Source organism: Elaeis guineensis, chromosome 2 (genome assembly GCF_000442705.2).
Source record: "Elaeis guineensis isolate ETL-2024a chromosome 2, EG11, whole genome shotgun sequence".
Lineage (NCBI taxonomy): Eukaryota > Viridiplantae > Streptophyta > Magnoliopsida > Arecales > Arecaceae > Elaeis > Elaeis guineensis.
The window spans coordinates 118,393,181-118,411,794 of record NC_025994.2 but is presented as its reverse complement, the minus strand read 5'-3'; the positions used below and the strand labels follow the sequence as shown (position 1 = coordinate 118,411,794).

At 36.3% G+C, this 18,614-nt stretch overlaps 1 protein-coding gene and 2 pseudogenes across 1 annotated transcript; 2 read left to right on the top strand and 1 right to left on the bottom strand.

The window, feature by feature from the left end:
• LOC140855851 (S-type anion channel SLAH2-like) lies at positions 1 to 1,989 on the top strand (annotated as a pseudogene).
• A 2,459-nt stretch (positions 1,990 to 4,448) lies between these two features.
• Positions 4,449 to 5,957, bottom strand: LOC105041764 (probable membrane-associated kinase regulator 6). The gene is made up of 2 exons (XM_010918790.3): positions 5,079 to 5,957; positions 4,449 to 4,956 (listed from the first exon to the last, which is right to left on the bottom strand). The coding sequence occupies exons 1-2, from the start codon at positions 5,911 to 5,913 to the stop codon at positions 4,919 to 4,921; spliced, it is 873 nt and encodes a 290-aa protein (XP_010917092.1). The 5' UTR covers positions 5,914 to 5,957; the 3' UTR covers positions 4,449 to 4,918.
• An 11,286-nt stretch (positions 5,958 to 17,243) lies between these two features.
• LOC140855379 (acyl-lipid (9-3)-desaturase-like) lies at positions 17,244 to 18,613 on the top strand (annotated as a pseudogene).
• The last annotated feature ends 1 nt before the right edge of the window (position 18,614 follows it).

The following is an 18,614-nucleotide window of genomic DNA, read 5'->3' as shown; positions in this document are numbered from 1 at the left end:
ATGTGCCTTGGTGTGAGCAGCCAAGCTATCTTGTGGAAGACCTTAGCCATATCTCCATCTATGAGTTTCCTACATGTAAGCTTGACTGTCAACCTCGTACTCTGGTGCATCTCTCTTGCACTGATGGCAACTATATTCCTCATTTACTTTTTGAAATCATCTTCTTCTTTGAAGCGGTTCGAAGGGAATACCATCACCCAATCCGTGTCAATTTCTTCTTTGCTCCTTGGATAGCTTGTCTTTTCTGGTACTTGGTCTCCCACCATCAGTTACATTAATGTTCATGCTGCTATCTGGTATGTTCTAATGGCTCCTATCTTTTGCCTTGAGCTCAAAATTTATGGTCAATGGATGTCTGGGCCAACGAAGGCTCTCAAAGGTGGCAAATCCATCAAACCATTTATCAATCGTGGAAACTTTGTGGTGCATTGCTCGGCGCATCAATGGGACTTAAAGAAGGGCCTATTTTCTTTTTTGCTGTTGGATTAGCTCACTATACAGTACTTTTTGTAACTCTGTACCAGAGGCTTCCTACAAATGAACTCTCCCGAAGGAGCTTCATCCAGTATTTTTCTTATTGTAGCAGACCCCAGTGTTGCTTGCATGCGTGGGCAAGATTCATGGGACTTGACTATGGGTCAAGGTAGCTTACTTCATTGCCATGTTCCTCTATGCTTCTCTGGTTAGTCTCACGTTGTGCATTCCTTGTGACGCATGCATGTCAGTGCATTATTATTTTCCTTTAGAATTATGTGGTTCATTTGCAGTAAAAAGCTTAATATGGAATGACTATACATTATCCCTTCTGATTAAGATCAGAATTAGGTTTTAAAGGATTTAAATGAAGTTCATTTTAACTTTAAGACTAAATATGTGGAGTCTTTAACCCATGATTCTGGGCCATGGCTTGGGAATTATGTAGCAGACAATGCTTTATGCTTTGGTTCCACTAGTCCAAAGACAAATTATTCTTAATAAATCTGCATAGCAAGCCAATGCATTTGTCGAATTTTAGTATTGATTTCTTTGAAGATTGTTATCTAACTGTTTTGCTTATCATCTTGTGTATATGCAGGCCGTGCGAATTAATTTTTCCGAGGTTTCAGGTATCTCTCTCTCTCTCTCTCTCTTAAGAATTTGCTTTGGTTTTTTACTGCCTTCTATCCTCTATTTTGTGGTTTCTTACATTCTTTGTTTCATTAGGTTCTCACTGGCATGGTGGGCATATACGTTTCCAATGACCGGTGCTGCCAGTTGCAACCATCAGTACTCAATGGAAGTGACAAATGTATTAACTCAGTCACTTTCTGTTGGGCTCTCCGCAATCTCTACCTTCACAGTAACAGCTCTGCTGGTGTCCACCATTATTCATGCTTTTATCCTCCATGACCTCTTTCCCAATGACATCTCTATTGCTATCACACAGAAGAGACCAAAGTTCAGTAAGAAGCTTGCACATCTGAGGTCAGCAAGCTCAGACATGAAAGACATAGAAGCATCTCTTCCCAAAAACAATCCAGAGCTAGAGCTTTGAATTTTTTGGCATATTCACACTTTCGGTGCATTATGTTCTGTCGGATCCTTATCTGCCACAAGTGAATTAAAGATCTGAAAAAATGTTCTGCTACTCTGTTATATGAACCATGTGCAGATAATCTGGAGATGAAGACAGTATCATGAGCACTCTGTATAGGATAGAATTTGTTCATTAAAGAAGTGTGTTTATTTGTTGGTTCAAGTAAGTCTTATAGTCGGCTCCTGTCATTGTATGACTTTGGTAAATTAGTCAATGTATGTTCTCTAAGTCTATGGAGAAACGTATGAATTTTCTCCACCATCTGTCCTTGGTTGGTGGGCGTTCATTTGTTGTCTATTATTGAAGAGTTGAACTTTATCATCAGACATCGTCAAGGCCGTGTGAGTTAATCGCATGATGTATCATCTACTAGAATTACATGAAATTTATTCATTATTCCTTCTTTAGTTGAATCCCCTTTTCAAGATTTCTGGTTCGTTCTGGGAGTTATAATTTGTCCCAAAAAACCGGCTTATATTGTATTTGCATCATGAATGTAATGCTATGATCTTAAATTTGTTTGATGCCTTCACGAATGGCTTGGGTTGAAATTCAGAGGAGAATTCTCACAACGTCAATTGAGATGGCATAGCAGTTTGGATGGTAGAATCGCCTTGAAATCAATGGGTATTTGGATATTGCTGCACGGCTCTTGGTGTGATTGAAGATATTTCTCTTGTTGTCGTCATATGATTTCTTTGAATGTTATGTACGTCAGGTATGTTTGGCTATTGCTGCACGGCACTTGGTATGATATAAGATATTTCTCTTACTGCTGTCATATAGTTTCGGTTTGAATGTTGTGCTACACAACCTAAAGATTTATGTAATCTTCTTGCTTGTTTGTTTCGTTTAAGGCTTAATTCTAATTTACCGTTCATTTACTCAAAATGAAAATTACTGTAATCAAAACATAAGCTGCATCCAATTGGTTACAGGCTCGCAATTTGTTGATATGCACAATCTACTAATGATCTTTCAGTGACTTCTTGTTTGCATATAGCCAGGACTACAACATGTTGTGCAACCTTCATATGATTACTTTTTCAATTGATGTAACATGATCGATCAACAACACTGGAAAAACACCATGAATCATCCTTCCAATGTTTCAAGTATGCTCTAAATTAATACAAAATTTCAGTGACCATCTGAATGTTATGATACAGTGTCATCTTTTGTAGAACATGGATGACAATTGACATCAAAACTCATAACTTTACTCCTGCTTTCAAATGTGATGCTGAGATCCGAACTCCCGGCCGAAAGTGCGAAACAAGCGTTCTTGGTCTGCAGAGCATGAGAAAGCCACTCATTCTCAAAGGTAAGACAGAAAATATGAGAGGTGCTCGAGCAATGCCTGGTATCAGTGCTGGAAGGGAACAAACTGGTGAAAAACATAGGAGGCAAAGTGGAGAGTAGGAACACATCTTTTATTGTCTTTGCTCCCCTTTTCCTCATCCTCCCATGTGACCCTTTTGTTCCCAACTTCAACCACATCTCCTACCAGCCTCTAGTTGTGGACCTTATGTCAAAGCTCCTAATGAATGTTCTCATCATTTTCGGGCGACAATGAACCGGTTGGAAGACTACAGTGCGGTTCACTGTCAACCTCAGACATTGGATTGAGGACATGGTAATGACCTTTTGTTCTGAAAGTTGGGACCATGAGACCACTCATCTTGATTCTTATTAGGCTAGCTCAGCCTGATCCAGACTCGCATGTAGTTGGGGACCCCTTCACCTCCACAGTCATCCTTTCTGCCTTTTGTATTCACATCTCAATTCTATTTGCCTTTATATGGAAATTTATGTGGCAAAATACTCTGTTTTTATTTTTATTTTTTGCAAAGCAACTCATTATTATTATTGGTGTAGACATGATCTATTCTGGAATTTACTGTGCTGTATCTCCGCCCTTATGACTGTCATAGGAACAATTGTGTTAAACTGCATTATGTATATATTTCCATTACAAATACTCATGCATCTATGACCAAATATATGCATTGTTTATGGGCATAAGAATCCAGCAAGGTCTATGATGAATTGTTTTTCGTGCACATATTCTTTTCGCAAAGGTGATTTTTTTAGAGAACATCAAAATAGTGGATTGTTCTGCAAAATCACAATTTTGTTAGCAAAATAGCTTTGTACATTCTTCTTCATTGATGATCATCACAGCTTGGAGCCACTGTCTTAATCCCATCAAGAACCTATAGGAGTCATTTCACTATAAAGATCTAATCTTTGAAATGTTTCTCCCAGACATGTGAACTAATTTGTGTTTCTCTTCTGAATTTGTGGTTGGTGCCTCTCTCTCCTTTTTTTTGGTTGTTATCTGTCACAAGCCCTGCAGGTGTGGCATCAAACAAATTTGTTGCTTTCTTACAATGAAGAATGAGACAGCAGCTCGGATTAGTTTAAAGCCAATGATAGCTAAAGCAGCAATATATCTTCTGTTTTCCCAGTGTATGCATGGTTGAAGACAGGAGGAACATTTCAAACCCTTGGGCCCAAACCAATGAACATGATACAAATGAGAATAAAAGGCTTACCCCCTACGGTCCACATAAACAAGGACACACTAATCTTATACCATTAAACTTGACCAGCAACCCAAAATTAACCAGTAGCTGGCCCATTATCATGCTTAAAATGGTCATTTTGAGGGATATTAGTCATCACTGTAGATTGAGATAAATACAAAATTTCAACGAGATGAGCTTTAGTCATACATAACTCATGAATGATCATTCAAAGACAGAATCAAAAAAATATGCGCCAATCATGAACTACAATAAGAAAGAACAGAATAGCTATAAATATTCCTGATTTTGTACCCCAGTGATATAAATCACATTAATCCATTCATCCTATTGATCCTAGCCTCTAGTCTTATAACTGTTGGCTAGATTTTTGTGATCCGGTCTTCCACTATATACTGTAACTTGATGTGGAATTCACTAGATTGAGCATCCTATGGATCCTCTGGTAACCATTTAAAACATCTTTAAAAAGCCCTCTATGATCTCTAGCCTGTCAATAGAGTGCTATAGAATTTTGTATGGAAATTCTTTGTAACATATATCAGATTCTCAGTTCTTCAGGGTTTTGTATAAAGGTCCACTCACAAATAGTAATAGCCAAAGCACAGAGACAGAGAGAGATAGATAGATATCCATACTATCACTGGAAATTTTCTTAAGAATAAAAACAAGAAGCTTTGGTCCCTCAATAGCTCATCATCTACAAACCCTTTTAACTAACCAACATTGTAGGAAGCACAAGCGACAAACATACGCATGCAGCAGGTGATATCCAGCAGAGATTCTTCTTTTCTCAGCATCCGCTTAGGCGGCCTTCTTCTGTAATGGTCCCTGTTATACGAGAAACCAAATCCCATAAGAAAGAAGCAATCTATAATTAAGGAAAACAAATATGCACGATACTACTAAGTTTTAAGCATGATCTCATCAAGCTAACAGTCTCAAAGACTCACCAAACGAATTTTTGCAATGGAGAACGGCATCATTTATAGCATTCTGAGTTCCCATATCAAACGTTCTCCTGCCATGACAATACTTGAAGCTCGATAAAGCATCGCTGGTCCTCGAGGATGCTCCGATCGATTCGACGCGGCTTCGACTCGAGCCTGCCCTCCTGATCAATTTCAATCCCTTGAACTTCCTGTAGAGAGGCATTAGAAAACTCAAGTACCTTTGGATGAACTTCTTTGAGGACTTCGTGCAGCCCCCCAAGAAATGTAGCTTGGCGTTGCTGCCTCTGGAGAACATGCTCTTGGATGATCTCGAGGATGATGAAGTCGGCACTCCTTGCACCGGACCACAAAGTGATGAAGAATTCAAAGCAACAGGACTACTTGGGACGGTGTAGAAGTAGCGAGAACCGAACCGGTTGCTCCCAGAGAGCAGTGACTTGGATGAATCTAGTGAGAGAGATCTGATCAAAACCGAGTTCATGGAGGAGTTGGAGGCGATTTCGTTTTTTCGTGAGGTGATGAGATGGAGTGGCAGAAGCAGGCCATCGGAGAAGATCTGGTCGGCGTGGACGAGGGCTGGAGATTGGGAGCTTGGGAGAGTGAAGTCGAAGTCAAGGGAGTCGTCCTTCCAACGCATGGAGATCAGCTTAGGGTCCATCTCGATGAAGGAGCCACCATCCTGGGTGTCGAGAGAGAAGCGAAGGCCATCATCAAGAGAGTCGAAAGAGGGGTTAAGGTTCAGCAGCCAGCTATAGGAGAAGCTGTCCATGGAGAGCTGGTGCTGTGAGGGCTCCATGGGAGCTACAATGCCAAGGTTTGGAGGTGGTGGTGTCATGTGAACGGAATGATATACTAGGAGGGGAGAGAGGAAGAAATATCACGCTATGATGGGTCGGTACAAAGATGCCGCCATCCAATGACATGTCGATCTATCTAATGACCATGATGCCCCACTCTTAAATGCAAATGTGGAAGATTTAGAATTTAGATTTATTTTCTCAATCTGATTTAATCAATTTTTTTTTGTTATATATTTAATTTTATATTGATTATACATTGGATAGATATTCGATCTTTTAATACTTTCTGACTAATTTATTTAAATAAATTTATGAATTATTATAAATAGTAATATAGCAAGCTGGGCCAGATGCATTTGGAGATGCCGCATGGGATTATGTATTAATGATGCATGATGTTTATGGTTGGATATGTAGTTTTTGTGAATGAATTTTGAATTGTTCAAATATTCAGTAATTAGTCTAATAGTTATTTAATATATAATCATAAATTTTTATGAGTCAATTATTTTTTATCTATAATTTTTATTAATATATTTATTGGACTTATTTATTGTATTTATATTATATTTTTTTATTTTTTTAATTTAAATATTTTAATTTATTTAAATTATTAAAAAAATTAAATTAATTATTGTATTTTTTTATTACTACAATGATGACGATAATGATGATAACTGTGATAAAGATGGTGGCAAGCATCGTAGCAAAAATTATTTTTATTAGAAAAAAAAAAAAAAAAAAGATGGAAACTGTCTGCCGTCTTTCCTTTTATGAGACATGGTAACAATAATTGATCAAGGACTCCAGAAATATATGCTATAGGAGATGCTTTTTGGGTTAAAAGAAGGAGGATGTTTTCCTTACGTAATGTGTCCTGTGCAATTTTCTGTGAAGAAGCCCAACTTTTGATAAGCTTCTGTTGTAGGAATTGTGTGGGATGCTTTTTTTTAATTTAGGAGGACGTAAACAGCAACAACAAGAAAAAAGATCTGAAAAATCCTTCATTTCACTGATAAAATTAAAAATGAGGATGATTATGACATGTAGCTTTTCTGTGTTACAAAATGTAGCATGGTCAACTTTCATGAATAAATGAAATGGTCATAAATCATATGCTATGCCGCTGCCAGAATTTATCTAGAAATATTCACTTCAAAAGATTAAGGTCCAGAAACACTTTCATGGGATAAAAATAATCAATGATTGGAGACCGATAACCATTTCCAACTACTAAGATTCATTCAAGCTTTGCCCTTGATATGCTTATTTGGATTGATCAAAAGAAACAAAGAAGGGAATTTTAGGTCCATCATTGTACTCCACATAGGTCTTTTGAAAGCTTGTGTTAAATACAGCCATCTTTTGGACAAGATTCTTGAGATGTGCTTAAACTAATCGACCAAGCTTAGATTTATTAATTTCTATCAATGATTTTGGTGGGTAGAATAGAGTTCTTTTATACCCATGGACTCACTATTGATGCTAATGTCTTAACCACTAGTACAAAAGGCTCAACACAAAACAGTTGTATATATTTTGATATTTTATTCCAACCATACCTTAAAAATACCACCATATCCTAATCTTAAGTTTAGAAAAATTTCAATGAGCTATTCTCTTGCACTTGCTTCTCCTTACTGAAATAATATTGAAGGGAAATAGTACATGAGACATGGATGTGTCAAGTAGCAACACGAGATATCATATAGATATCTTTAAGTAGGCCCATCGAGGAGTTTCTATTGATTTCATTTGGTTGTAAAGAGGAGGACGGCAGCCATCTTGATTCGCTGCCTTTTTCTTTCTACTTTAGTATTAGACAAGTTCATACTAAAAAATTTGCTCCTCAAATATACTAGGTTGGATATAATATTAGATGAAGAAGCATGCTTCGATTTCCAAGTAGTGTTCATTCTGGCTTGGAAACAAGCTTTTTATCTTACCATAAAACACTATACAGACAAGCACATCCAGAGAAATGAATGCTGAAGAGGGGGGCAAAAAATAGTGCAAGATACAGTGCAAGTGTGCATCTAATCCTACAATGATTGTGCTTCATGAAAATCTTACATATTTATATAGAATCAAAAAATTTGCATAACATCTGGATGGTCTCTTTCAATAAAGTCCCAAATTTTTATAAATAGTATCGGAGCCTATCTATTCATTGACCACAGGTATATAATGATTTGATTTGATTAGATGTGAATCCTTATTTGGATGAGGATGTGCTTCAATTTGGATGAGGATATGGAACCTTATTTGGATGGACCCAAAATAAAATTATATTTCATTTTCATAAATTTCTTTCATTTTATATTTGATATACTAAACAAGATGCAAAAATATCCTCGAAAACCAAATAAACCTACTCTTTTTGTACTCTAAAGAGAAGAAGATTATTCCTTTTTGCTGGCAATAAAAAAAAGATTATCAATTATTATTATTTTTTTGAGAAGAAGATCATTAATATTAAAATGCATGCCGACTAAGATGACCACTTTTTTTTTTTTTGTCTGATGAAAGACTAAGATGACCACTTAAGTCATATGACTGTCCTTGAAGATAGAGACATGTTCCTGCCATCTCTGCATCACGTTGTAATTGCCCATTTGGAATGCGCTGAGACCCTTATTGTCGATTTTGGGAAATTTATCATGCTTAAACGCGACCATGCTGTCCATACCACGTCAACTTTGAATCCTGTTTTATCAAAAAAAAAAAAGGAAAAACTTTGAATACTGTTGCTTAGGCGAGTAGAATAACTCAGCTCAACTAGAAACGTCTATGAAAGCTTAAACAATTTCCCCTCAAAAATTTGTGTATGGCCGGCTCTCCAACATTAACAGGTAAAAGAAAGGGGACGAGGCGGAAAAAAGGGAATCAAATGGCTTACCTGAGATTCCATGAACCTCGCTGCAGTGTTAGAAAATAATCGTTGATTTCAGCTATGGACAGGCGATTTGAGCTCTCTCTCCTTGCTGCCGAGGGTTAGAAATAAGCTTGCTGTGCTGCGATGCCATGGCGTGACAGGTCCATTTAGCTTTAATGTTGCAGCAGCTGCTGTCATCTCTGCACATTGGGCTGAGCTATCTTAGGAGAACTTATATCCTACTATAGGTGGCAATTTATGATTGGACCCCTCCATCGGATCCACAAATGTTCCACTTCAAGCATATTTGGATTTGAAGATATAAACGGATTTGGATCATAAACAGATCAATCCATCTAGATCTGTTTATTAAATATATTGGATTTAGATTTAAATCTTTGATCTGCTAATCTGTTTTGACCTATTTGATAATTGGATCGACTATTATCCCACTCACTTAACCTATTTAAAATATATTCAACCTATTTACATTTGTTTAACTTGTTTCTTACTTATTTAATCTGATCCGTTAACTTATTTAACCCATTTAATCTAACTTAACTAGTTTACTAAATGGATTATGTGAATTAGATCGAATTATCTGTTTAATAAATAAATCAGGTTTAGATATGAATTTTTGATCTTTTTAATAAATGGATCAAGTTTGAATTGACAAAGTTTTGACTTATCTTGCATCCGACCCAACCTATACTTAATCCTATTCAATCTAATTACCATCTCTATATCCTACACCTAGTGCACCACATCAATGGTATATCATGCCAATCAGATTTATCATTTTTATGGATCCCATTTATCATATGGCTTATTTCGAATTGCCGTCTCCCTCACATTTTCTCGAATTGTTCCTATAGTGCACCATGTCGTGTAGAACATAATTTCTCACATTTGAAGGGGCTGAACCAAGTCACCATTATTAGGTTAGGGTAACACATTGTGTTTTGATTCAATCCGAGGTTGGACCAGATCAAACTATAACTTTGTATGCTAGTAGTTTCTTGAGCTCACTCGCATAGTTATCGTAGTAACTTTGATAATTTTTACGTGGCGAACAAAACACTACGTTGAAGCACCACAAACGAAATTTTGTAGCAGGAAATAAGTATTACGTTGATTTCTTCGTTGTCTCTAAATAAATCCACAAGAAATAGGTACCGTATGGCAATCGAATGCATTGGCCTATTTTTTTTGGGGATGTTTCGGACTTCAAAGATTGGGAAGAGGTATGTTGGCCCAACGGCGAGATGGACCGTTTCTAAACGAAACCCGCTTCAATATGGGCCGAAAACCAAACCCCCTCTGGCCCACTTTGTCTACCGGCTGCTGTATGTCACTCACATGATGTCCATAAACCGCAGCAGCTTGACTAATGGATACAATTTCTAATTAAATTTTTCCGAATAAGAATTTTTAGTTACTTAATTGTTAATTTTAAATCTATGTTCTCGCAAATATTTAAATATTTATTAGATTTACGTCAAGATTGTTTTAAATGTGATTACATAGTTGGTAGGTGAATTATAATTCCAAATTTGGTAATGATGTGTTTTCTAAAAGGCTTTTTTATTACATTAAATGCCATAAATCGAACAAATTCCTCATTGCAAGTTCCTTTTCACAATCCTATAGTAACCACTGTATATTAATTTTTTGAATTGTTCCCATCTATCATTTGGACTTGAGCATGGTGTATCCATGTTTTTAAGTATTCTCCTGGATCTGATGTGTTAAAATAAATTGTTGGTTTAAAAAAGATTTTGTCTTTTTTTTTTTGGGTTGCATAGCGCATGGACTTACAAATAAACTTACAACTCATATAAGACAAGTATACATATATCCAATGGAATCAAAATATCATCCATCTCCAAGCTCCAGTGGAAATGACTACTAGAAGTCTAGTGGCAGGCAGAAGTATGGTGAGCCCCCTGCCAAGCTACTCAATCAGCGGGTCTACTCCTCTCACTGAATACTCGAGATGCATGAACGTGATAGCTAACAAGACACATACCAAAGCTCCAAAAGTAATGGGTGAACGTCTGAGAGTAAGGTTGGGGCAGCTTGTCCACCGTCTAAGCAAGATTGGCATTTCAATCCTGTGAGTTTCTTGGGCACACAAATATCAATCTTACAAAAACAAGATTTTACGTTATTAATGATATTGTGAAGATAGAAGAAGGTATTATTTCCCTACTTGTCGTAGCTGAACTTCGAGGTCAAACTATGATCACTAAAGCCGTGGTAAACACTAAGGTTGGTGAGGCTGCTGCTGCTCCTCAATTGATTGCTGGATTTGAAACAGTCTTCTTGTTGGTGTTTTTGTGATGGAGACTCTAATTCTCAAATCAACCGGAATTCAGAAAATGATAGGAGGGAGAAAGAGATAGGAGACAGAATGAAAGCGATAGAATGATCTACTTGAAGGTCAGGGAGATCGATAGCCATTTTTGAGATGAGTGAAATATGCGGTAACTGCAAAACAACGACTAGTTCATGATTGAATAGATCGGTTATCCCTACACTAATATTCTTAGATTAGTACAATTATTCTTTCAATTTGTCTATATCTTAAATGATAAGATCGAACATATTCAGATGGTTTTACTTTGATCATTATCGAGGTCAATCGAAATATCCTTCACATCACTACTAGTTGTCAATAAGGGATCATCAATAGTGGTCAACAGCGAGCAAATAATATAGATAAATAACTATATTTTTATTTAGTATTTAGAAAAAATAAAGCCTCGTCGAGAAGCTCTGATGGAAACTATATTCGGCGGCACTCCACCCAACCAATTTATGGAGGTGATGACATGTGTCCAACCAAAAGATACCAGCAAAATTTCTTGCTCCTTGCTAAAACAACTTGCATTTTGATTACTTTCATGATAAATGCTTGGCACTTGGGCGGCCTGTAGATGTAGCAGCCATTATGTAAGAAGAAAATTGTTTCTTAAAATGTTTGATAAATATATTTTGAAGCTTTATAAATGTGATAATTCATAATTGATAACTAAGGGCTTGGTTGGGGTCATGAGAGGTTGGATGGACGATATTGGAAAGATGAATTGCTTCCGTCCATCGTTTAGTTTAAAAAATTGTAAAAAATATGGATGAAAAGAAGAGGCTATTCATCCACCCTAACTTACCAATCTGCATTCTCCCAAATTGGAAGGATGGAAGAAAGGATGAATGAAATATTGATGGATAGATTTTTATATTAACAAAATTATTTCTTATTATTTTTTGACAAAACTATAATATTTCTTCACTTTTTATTTATATTATTTATATATACTATTAAATTTTATTACTAATTATTTTATTTTTAGTACATAATTTTGATTAAATAATTAAAAATATCCTCTATTTTTCTATTTTTATTTATTATTTTAATTAACTATTTATATAATATTGATTAACTATTTAAATTAGATATAAATTAATTGGTTATTTTTGTAATTAATATATATAATTAATTTATCAATAATTAATTTATAAAATCATTTATTACATTGAGTTAAATTAAAATTAAATATTTATATAATTTTATATACTTAAAGATTATAATGATTATAAATTTATATATTATTTACTTTTTTAGTATAAATAAGTGTTATAAAATGATAGTAATAATATTTTTATCCAAGGATAATCTAGTAAAAATATTATATAAATATCATCCATTCTCCCTTTAATTCTTTCTATACTAATCTGAGAAGAAAATTATTTTCATCCATCATTTCATATTTTATCAAATATATGAAAGGATAGATGGAAGATCCATCCATCTTCTTCATCCTTATCCATATTTCCTCCTCCATCCATCTTTCCTTTAATCCATCCTTTGTAGCAAATAGGATTATGAAAGGCTCTTGAATATGGAACCACTCTAGATACAAAATAGTCTTTCATCTATCTTCTTTGATATCCATCCATCCTTTTTTTTATCCTTATCCATATTTCCTCCTCCATCCATCTTTCCTTTAATCCATCCTTTCAGGGGTGGCTCAACACATTGGAGGCCTAAAGCTAAATACTAAATTATGATCTTTTTTATTGAACTTTATGTAAATTTTTTACTGAAATTTTAGTTTTCTAACTTTTTGAGATGTAAAATTTTTAATTAAATTTTTATAATAAAGTTCTTCTAATATTTTTTTTTCAATTGATAATATAGTTAATCCATTTAATCTTTTTTGAGATATTTTTGATCTTAAGCAAGATTTTATTAATTTTAATTTTAAAATTTTTTTCTATTGAAGCAATACTTACTGAAATTATTAATATTATTCTAAAAGTAATATATGTATTTAAAAAAGAGTCGAGTCATTTTATATGATTGAGTATGTTCATTGGACTGTTATCTTCCATTTGTATAATTTTTTTTTTTTAATTTTTAGCTCTGAAAATAAATCTAAATCATCAATATCAGAGTAGTTATTATATTTTAAGAAACATTCAAGATTAAGATAATATTCTTTCAAACTATCATTGTCTAATGACTTCGATTTTTTATCGTTAAATACAAAATTAAATATATTTTCAATACATTTGAAACTGTTCTAATTTTTTTTAGAGTGAAAAAATTGTTTGATCTACTATATATAAGAAATAATTAATTCTAAATATTTCTTCAAGAGATTTTATTATTTCATTGTAAACATTCTCATCAAATTATTTCTTTCTATAAATGATACATTTATCATAAAATTTAGATTCTATTTTTATTTCAAATATAATTTTTTAAAAAAAAATCATAGTAGATGCAAATCTATATTCTCTATATTTTTCAAAAATAGAAAGAAGATTTTTTAGTTGTTCTATAGCAATATCAATATGCATATTTTTTTATTGTAAATTTTTACTAACTAAGTTAATAGCAAATAATATATCATATCAAATAGTCATACCCAATAAAAACTCAAAATTTTTAAACTTATATGTTGCTAAGCAATTAGCTTGACTTTTAGTTTTAGAATTTTTACTAATTTCTGTTAATTTCAATAAAACATCTCTTATTTGTGGAGCTTAAAATTTTATTGCTTTAACACTTTCAATACGATTTTTTCAATGTATTTGTGACAATGATTTAAGAGTTAGATCAGATATATTATTGTGTAAAATTTTTTATCATTTAGTAGAATAAGAAAATAATAAATATATATATTATACCACTCTAAAAAATGATATAACTTTAGTACAAGAATTAGCCTTCAAATATTTCTGTTTGTCCTTCATATTATATCTAATATGAAGCCTTTTTTGTACACAGCTATAGGAGATTATTTAGAAATATATACTGTGTACAAAACATTTGAACATAGCCCCAATACAAATATTTGCATTAGTAAACGGAGAGGATTAAGTTCAAAAAGTAAAAAGAAAATAAAAGAAACAACAACTATGATTAATACAGTAGATCCAAAAGGTATAAAAATCATTAGAAAAGGAACATTAATCTGAGTAACCCAGCCAAACTTTGAACCTGAACAAAAGATGTATAGTATGCTGAAGCAGGGATAAGTGGCCTCCATCTATAATAGTAAAGATTTAACATGATTGTTATAAAAGGTGCTGTTAAAAGTGAAGGAAATCCATAGCACGATTCAAGTTGAACCTTCTTTTTATCAAAAAAAATAACAATGCAGCATTATTTCTTCGACCACGCTATTGCCAGTCCCAATTGCCTCATGTGTCATGACTCAGGAAAGGAAAAAAAATAAAAGAAACAAACCGATGCATGGAGACTCTGACCTTCCACCTTTCTTATCGTCGCTCAGACGTCGGAAGCCAGAAAATCCCCTGCCGCGGTGCCGACGGAAGCCTGAAACTCTGTCCCACTAAAGATATCCCTTAAGCGTGGAATGTCCGCCGTCGGAGATCAGGAGACGCCCCTCAAGTCAGATCGTTACCGTCGGATGGTGGGACGGATCCGCATCCTCTCTATCGACGATGGTACCATCGGTGCCTCTGATGGCCTTCTCATTGGTGTCGCCCTCACTTGCCTCAAGGCCTTCCTCTGCAAGCTCTCCGATGACCTCACTATCTGAATTGCCAACTTCTTCGCCCACGGCCCCAACGGGCAACCGCTCTTCTCTACCTCGAGGCCTCCTCACCCACTCCTGTCTCGTCGCTCTCGCTCGTCGTCTCCTGTCTCGCCGTCTCCGTCTTTGTCTCCAGTACCGTTCATCTTCTCGTGCTCGTAGGTGGATGGCTGGATGTGGTGCAGAGGGAGGGGGTTTGGGGGCCTAAAACAAATTGGGGCCTAAGCCCTTGCTTTGGTGGCCTTACCCTTAAGCCGGCACTGCATCCTTTATAGCAAACAATAAAAGGCTCTTAAAAATGGAACCACTCTAAATGCAAAATAGTCTTTCATCTATCCTCTTTCGTATCCATCCATCATCTTTCATCCATTCTCCATACCAAATATAAGTAAATGCTATAAAAGGGCTCACGTAAATGGAACTACTCTAAATGCATTATAGAAAAATATGATGGATGGCTTTGATGTGGAAGGCTTTTAAATTATAAGTAGATTTTTAAAGTAATTCCTATATATAGAGAGCACATATCTAATTTTAGCTTGATGAGCCACAGTACTTACTTGGTACAAGTGATCATGTAGAAGAGATAAAGCGGTGGAAAATTGTAGATTTAGAGCTATTACTCTTAAATAATCTTAATAATTTATGATTTTTTTTTTTGATGTACACCAGAGCAAATATTGGCAGGTTATCTAACTAATTATCTATTTTCAAAAAATTATATTTTCAGAACTACAGTTGAGCTTTCTCATCTCAAAATAAAATCAAAAAAACTCTAGCAATTCAAAAACATAATTCAGAAAGTCACCCAGCGTGTTGAATTTATTGCTTCCTTTTATTTGGCATCCGTAAAATGTGCTACATGATGAACGAAACAAGACAACTGAGTGGCTTTTTTAAATGAATTTGGCCTTTTTTTTGGTAATGTTTAAATGTTTTTTCACCACACATTTGTCAGCAAATATCTGCCATGTTTCACCTCTCCGCGCCGCAAGAGTGGCGCAAGTTATGGCGATAATTGCACCGCGACTTTCCCTCCTGGCCTCCCGTCCATCGTGCTTGCCGATAAGATGTTTCCAACGGATAATCCAGCGGTTGATATGAATCCGCATAACAATTACTCTACACACGTCAGGAGAGTATCAAAGCATCAGAGGAATCCCAAGCTTCCAGTATATTCGGCCGGGAGCAGATGTTCCAACCGGCCTTTCAGAGAGCCCGGTTGGGCATAGACTTATTACTCCTCCGGACACCCAATATCACACTCACCGGCAGACTCCACTTGCGAACGGTGCGTGAGAGGTTGTTGGTGTGTTCGGATTCAGGTGTCTTTAAGTAGCGATTCTTCCCAGATTTGGAGCCGCCCCGCGCCAGCTCAGACGGCCCGACAACTCCCTCAGGGCCAACTGTCCCTCCGGGCCCACGTACCAAAGCTGTAAACCCAGTCTCCGATCAGCTGAACACCTCATTGCCTCAGGACACTTCCGCACGAACTATGTTCTGACACGTATCCCACATATAACTTTTCTCTCCTTACTTGCATCCATTAACTCTCTGCGTGAAAATAATACAGATACTACCTACCCAATATATTTTTATTTTCAAATCAATCTGAATATAAATAAAAATTTATAAATTTATCTAATACTTATCTCCATATCCACATATATCAAAAAAAATAAATTTATAAAAAAATAACTATTTGATCCATATTCAATATCCGAATCTACATATAATTTTATATATATTTATTATTTTTTAAAATAAATATACAATCATATAAATATATTATTAATTTTAATTTATCATTTATTTAATAATATTTTTAATTTTATAATCATAAAATTTTAATTATCTAAATAATATCTATAATTATATCGATACTTTTAATATTCAAATTATATCTATATTTATTTAAAATAAATATAAATATAAATTTTATATTTAAAAATATTTATATTTATATTTATATTTATTAAATAAATAAATAAAAATAAAAATACGCTAGCCTCCGATCCAATTCCAACACTATTCGTACCAATGCATCAATTCCCATCCAAGTAGTTTTTGTTGGGCGTCGGCCAACCAATCCACCCATGCAACTCTGTTTGGAGGAAAGCCGGCATCTCTATTCTCTTCCCAGATTTTGTAGCTTCCTGGTGCCCATCGCTGTGGTCCATGTGATGTTTGTAAAAAAATACGTAGCGTCCATTCTGCCACGTGGCGGCATTCCTACCGTCTATATACGGCGTCACGGACGTAGATAACGGATCCCCTTCGTGACAAGACTAAAGGTGAAAGCTCTTCCGCAAGATCTTTTATAACCATCCCGAACACCAAGCATGCTATTGTACCGCCACTATACACATACCAGCCGCATGACGCGTCTACGTGGCAGCCGATAATTCGGTAGTCTTGCGGCACTGGACCAATAACCTTCTGCCATGTCGGAAGGTATGTTGACCGGAGATCTGTGGGTGCCTCACAGCATGCGTTCCTACACAACGGTCTTGTCCGGAAAAAAAATTAGTTTCCTCTTGTGCCCCGTCCATAAGCCCTGCCCTGCCTTCCATCTCTTCAGAAACCTACCAGTCGCAGCATTCGCCGAAGCCGGCTGAAGGGAAGACGAGACCGCAACCAGGAAATAAAAGGTAGCTTTTAAATCTTGTGTAAAAATTATAAATCACCATTTATTAGCCCCTCATTTCTGTTAGTCTCTCTTCTTGAAACGCTGAAAGATAATAGTGGGACAAGTATCGGGACAGAAATCCAATTAAATGAGAGAAATGGGAGGAGAAAGAACCAAAAAATAAAGGCATCTCCTTGAAATTTCCACCCTTATATAACTCTGAGATGATATACTCTTATTAGGCCACAGAGAGAGAGAGAGGGAGAGGATCCCCAGTTCATATCTGGACTATTCTCTTCCACTTCTATCTCTCCTCCCTTCGAGTTGCGATGGAGGGAGAGCAGAAGAGGTCCATTTCTTCGGACGAGCTTCGCAAACACAATGTGGCTACGGATCTGTGGATCTCGATCCAGGGCAAGGTCTACGATGTCACCAGCTGGCTCAAGGGACCCACCCCGGCGGCGACCTCCCCCTCCGCAACCTCGCGCGGCCAGGACGTCACCGACGCTTTCGTCGCCTACCACCCCGGCACCGCCTGGAAGCACCTTGACCGCTTCCTTATCGGGCACCTCTCCGACTACGAAGTCTCCGACGTCTCCAAGGACTACCGCCGCCTCGTCGGCGAGATCTCAAAGATGGGACTTTTCCGAGAAGAAGGGCCACATCTCGGGCGTCACTCTTGTCCTCATAGCCGTCCTCTTCTCCGCCGCCGTCTATGGCGTTCTCTTCTCCAGCTGTGCTTTGACGCATGTGGTTTGCGGCGGGATGATGGGTTCCTCTGGATCCAGTCTGGCTGGATGGGGCACGATTCGGGGCACTATCGGATCGTCAAGAATGCCAAGCTTAATCGCTTCGTCCAGATCGTGACGGGGAATTGCCTCACGGGGATAAGCATAGCGTGGTGGAAGAGGAACCACAACGCCCACCACATTGCCTGCAATAGCCTCGAGTTCGATCCAGATCTCCAGCACATGCCCCTTTTCGCCGTCTCCTCGAGGTTTTTCAGCTCCCTCACCTCTTATTTTTATGAGAGAAAAATGAGTTTTGATGCAGTTTCTAGATTCCTGGTTAGCTACCAGCACTGGACTTTCTATCCTGTCATGTGTTTTGCAAGAATTAATCTTTTTGCTCAATCGATATTGCTTCTGCTGTCGAACAAGAAGG

Coding starts and splice junctions, on each gene's coding strand:
- LOC105041764 (XM_010918790.3), bottom strand. CDS start 5,913: ATGACACCACCACCTCCAAACCTTGGCATTGTAGCTCCCATGGAGCCC. Junction 4,957..5,078: donor CCATTGCAAAAATTCGTTTG/GTGAGTCTTTGA, acceptor CTCGTATAACAG/GGACCATTACAGAAGAAGGC.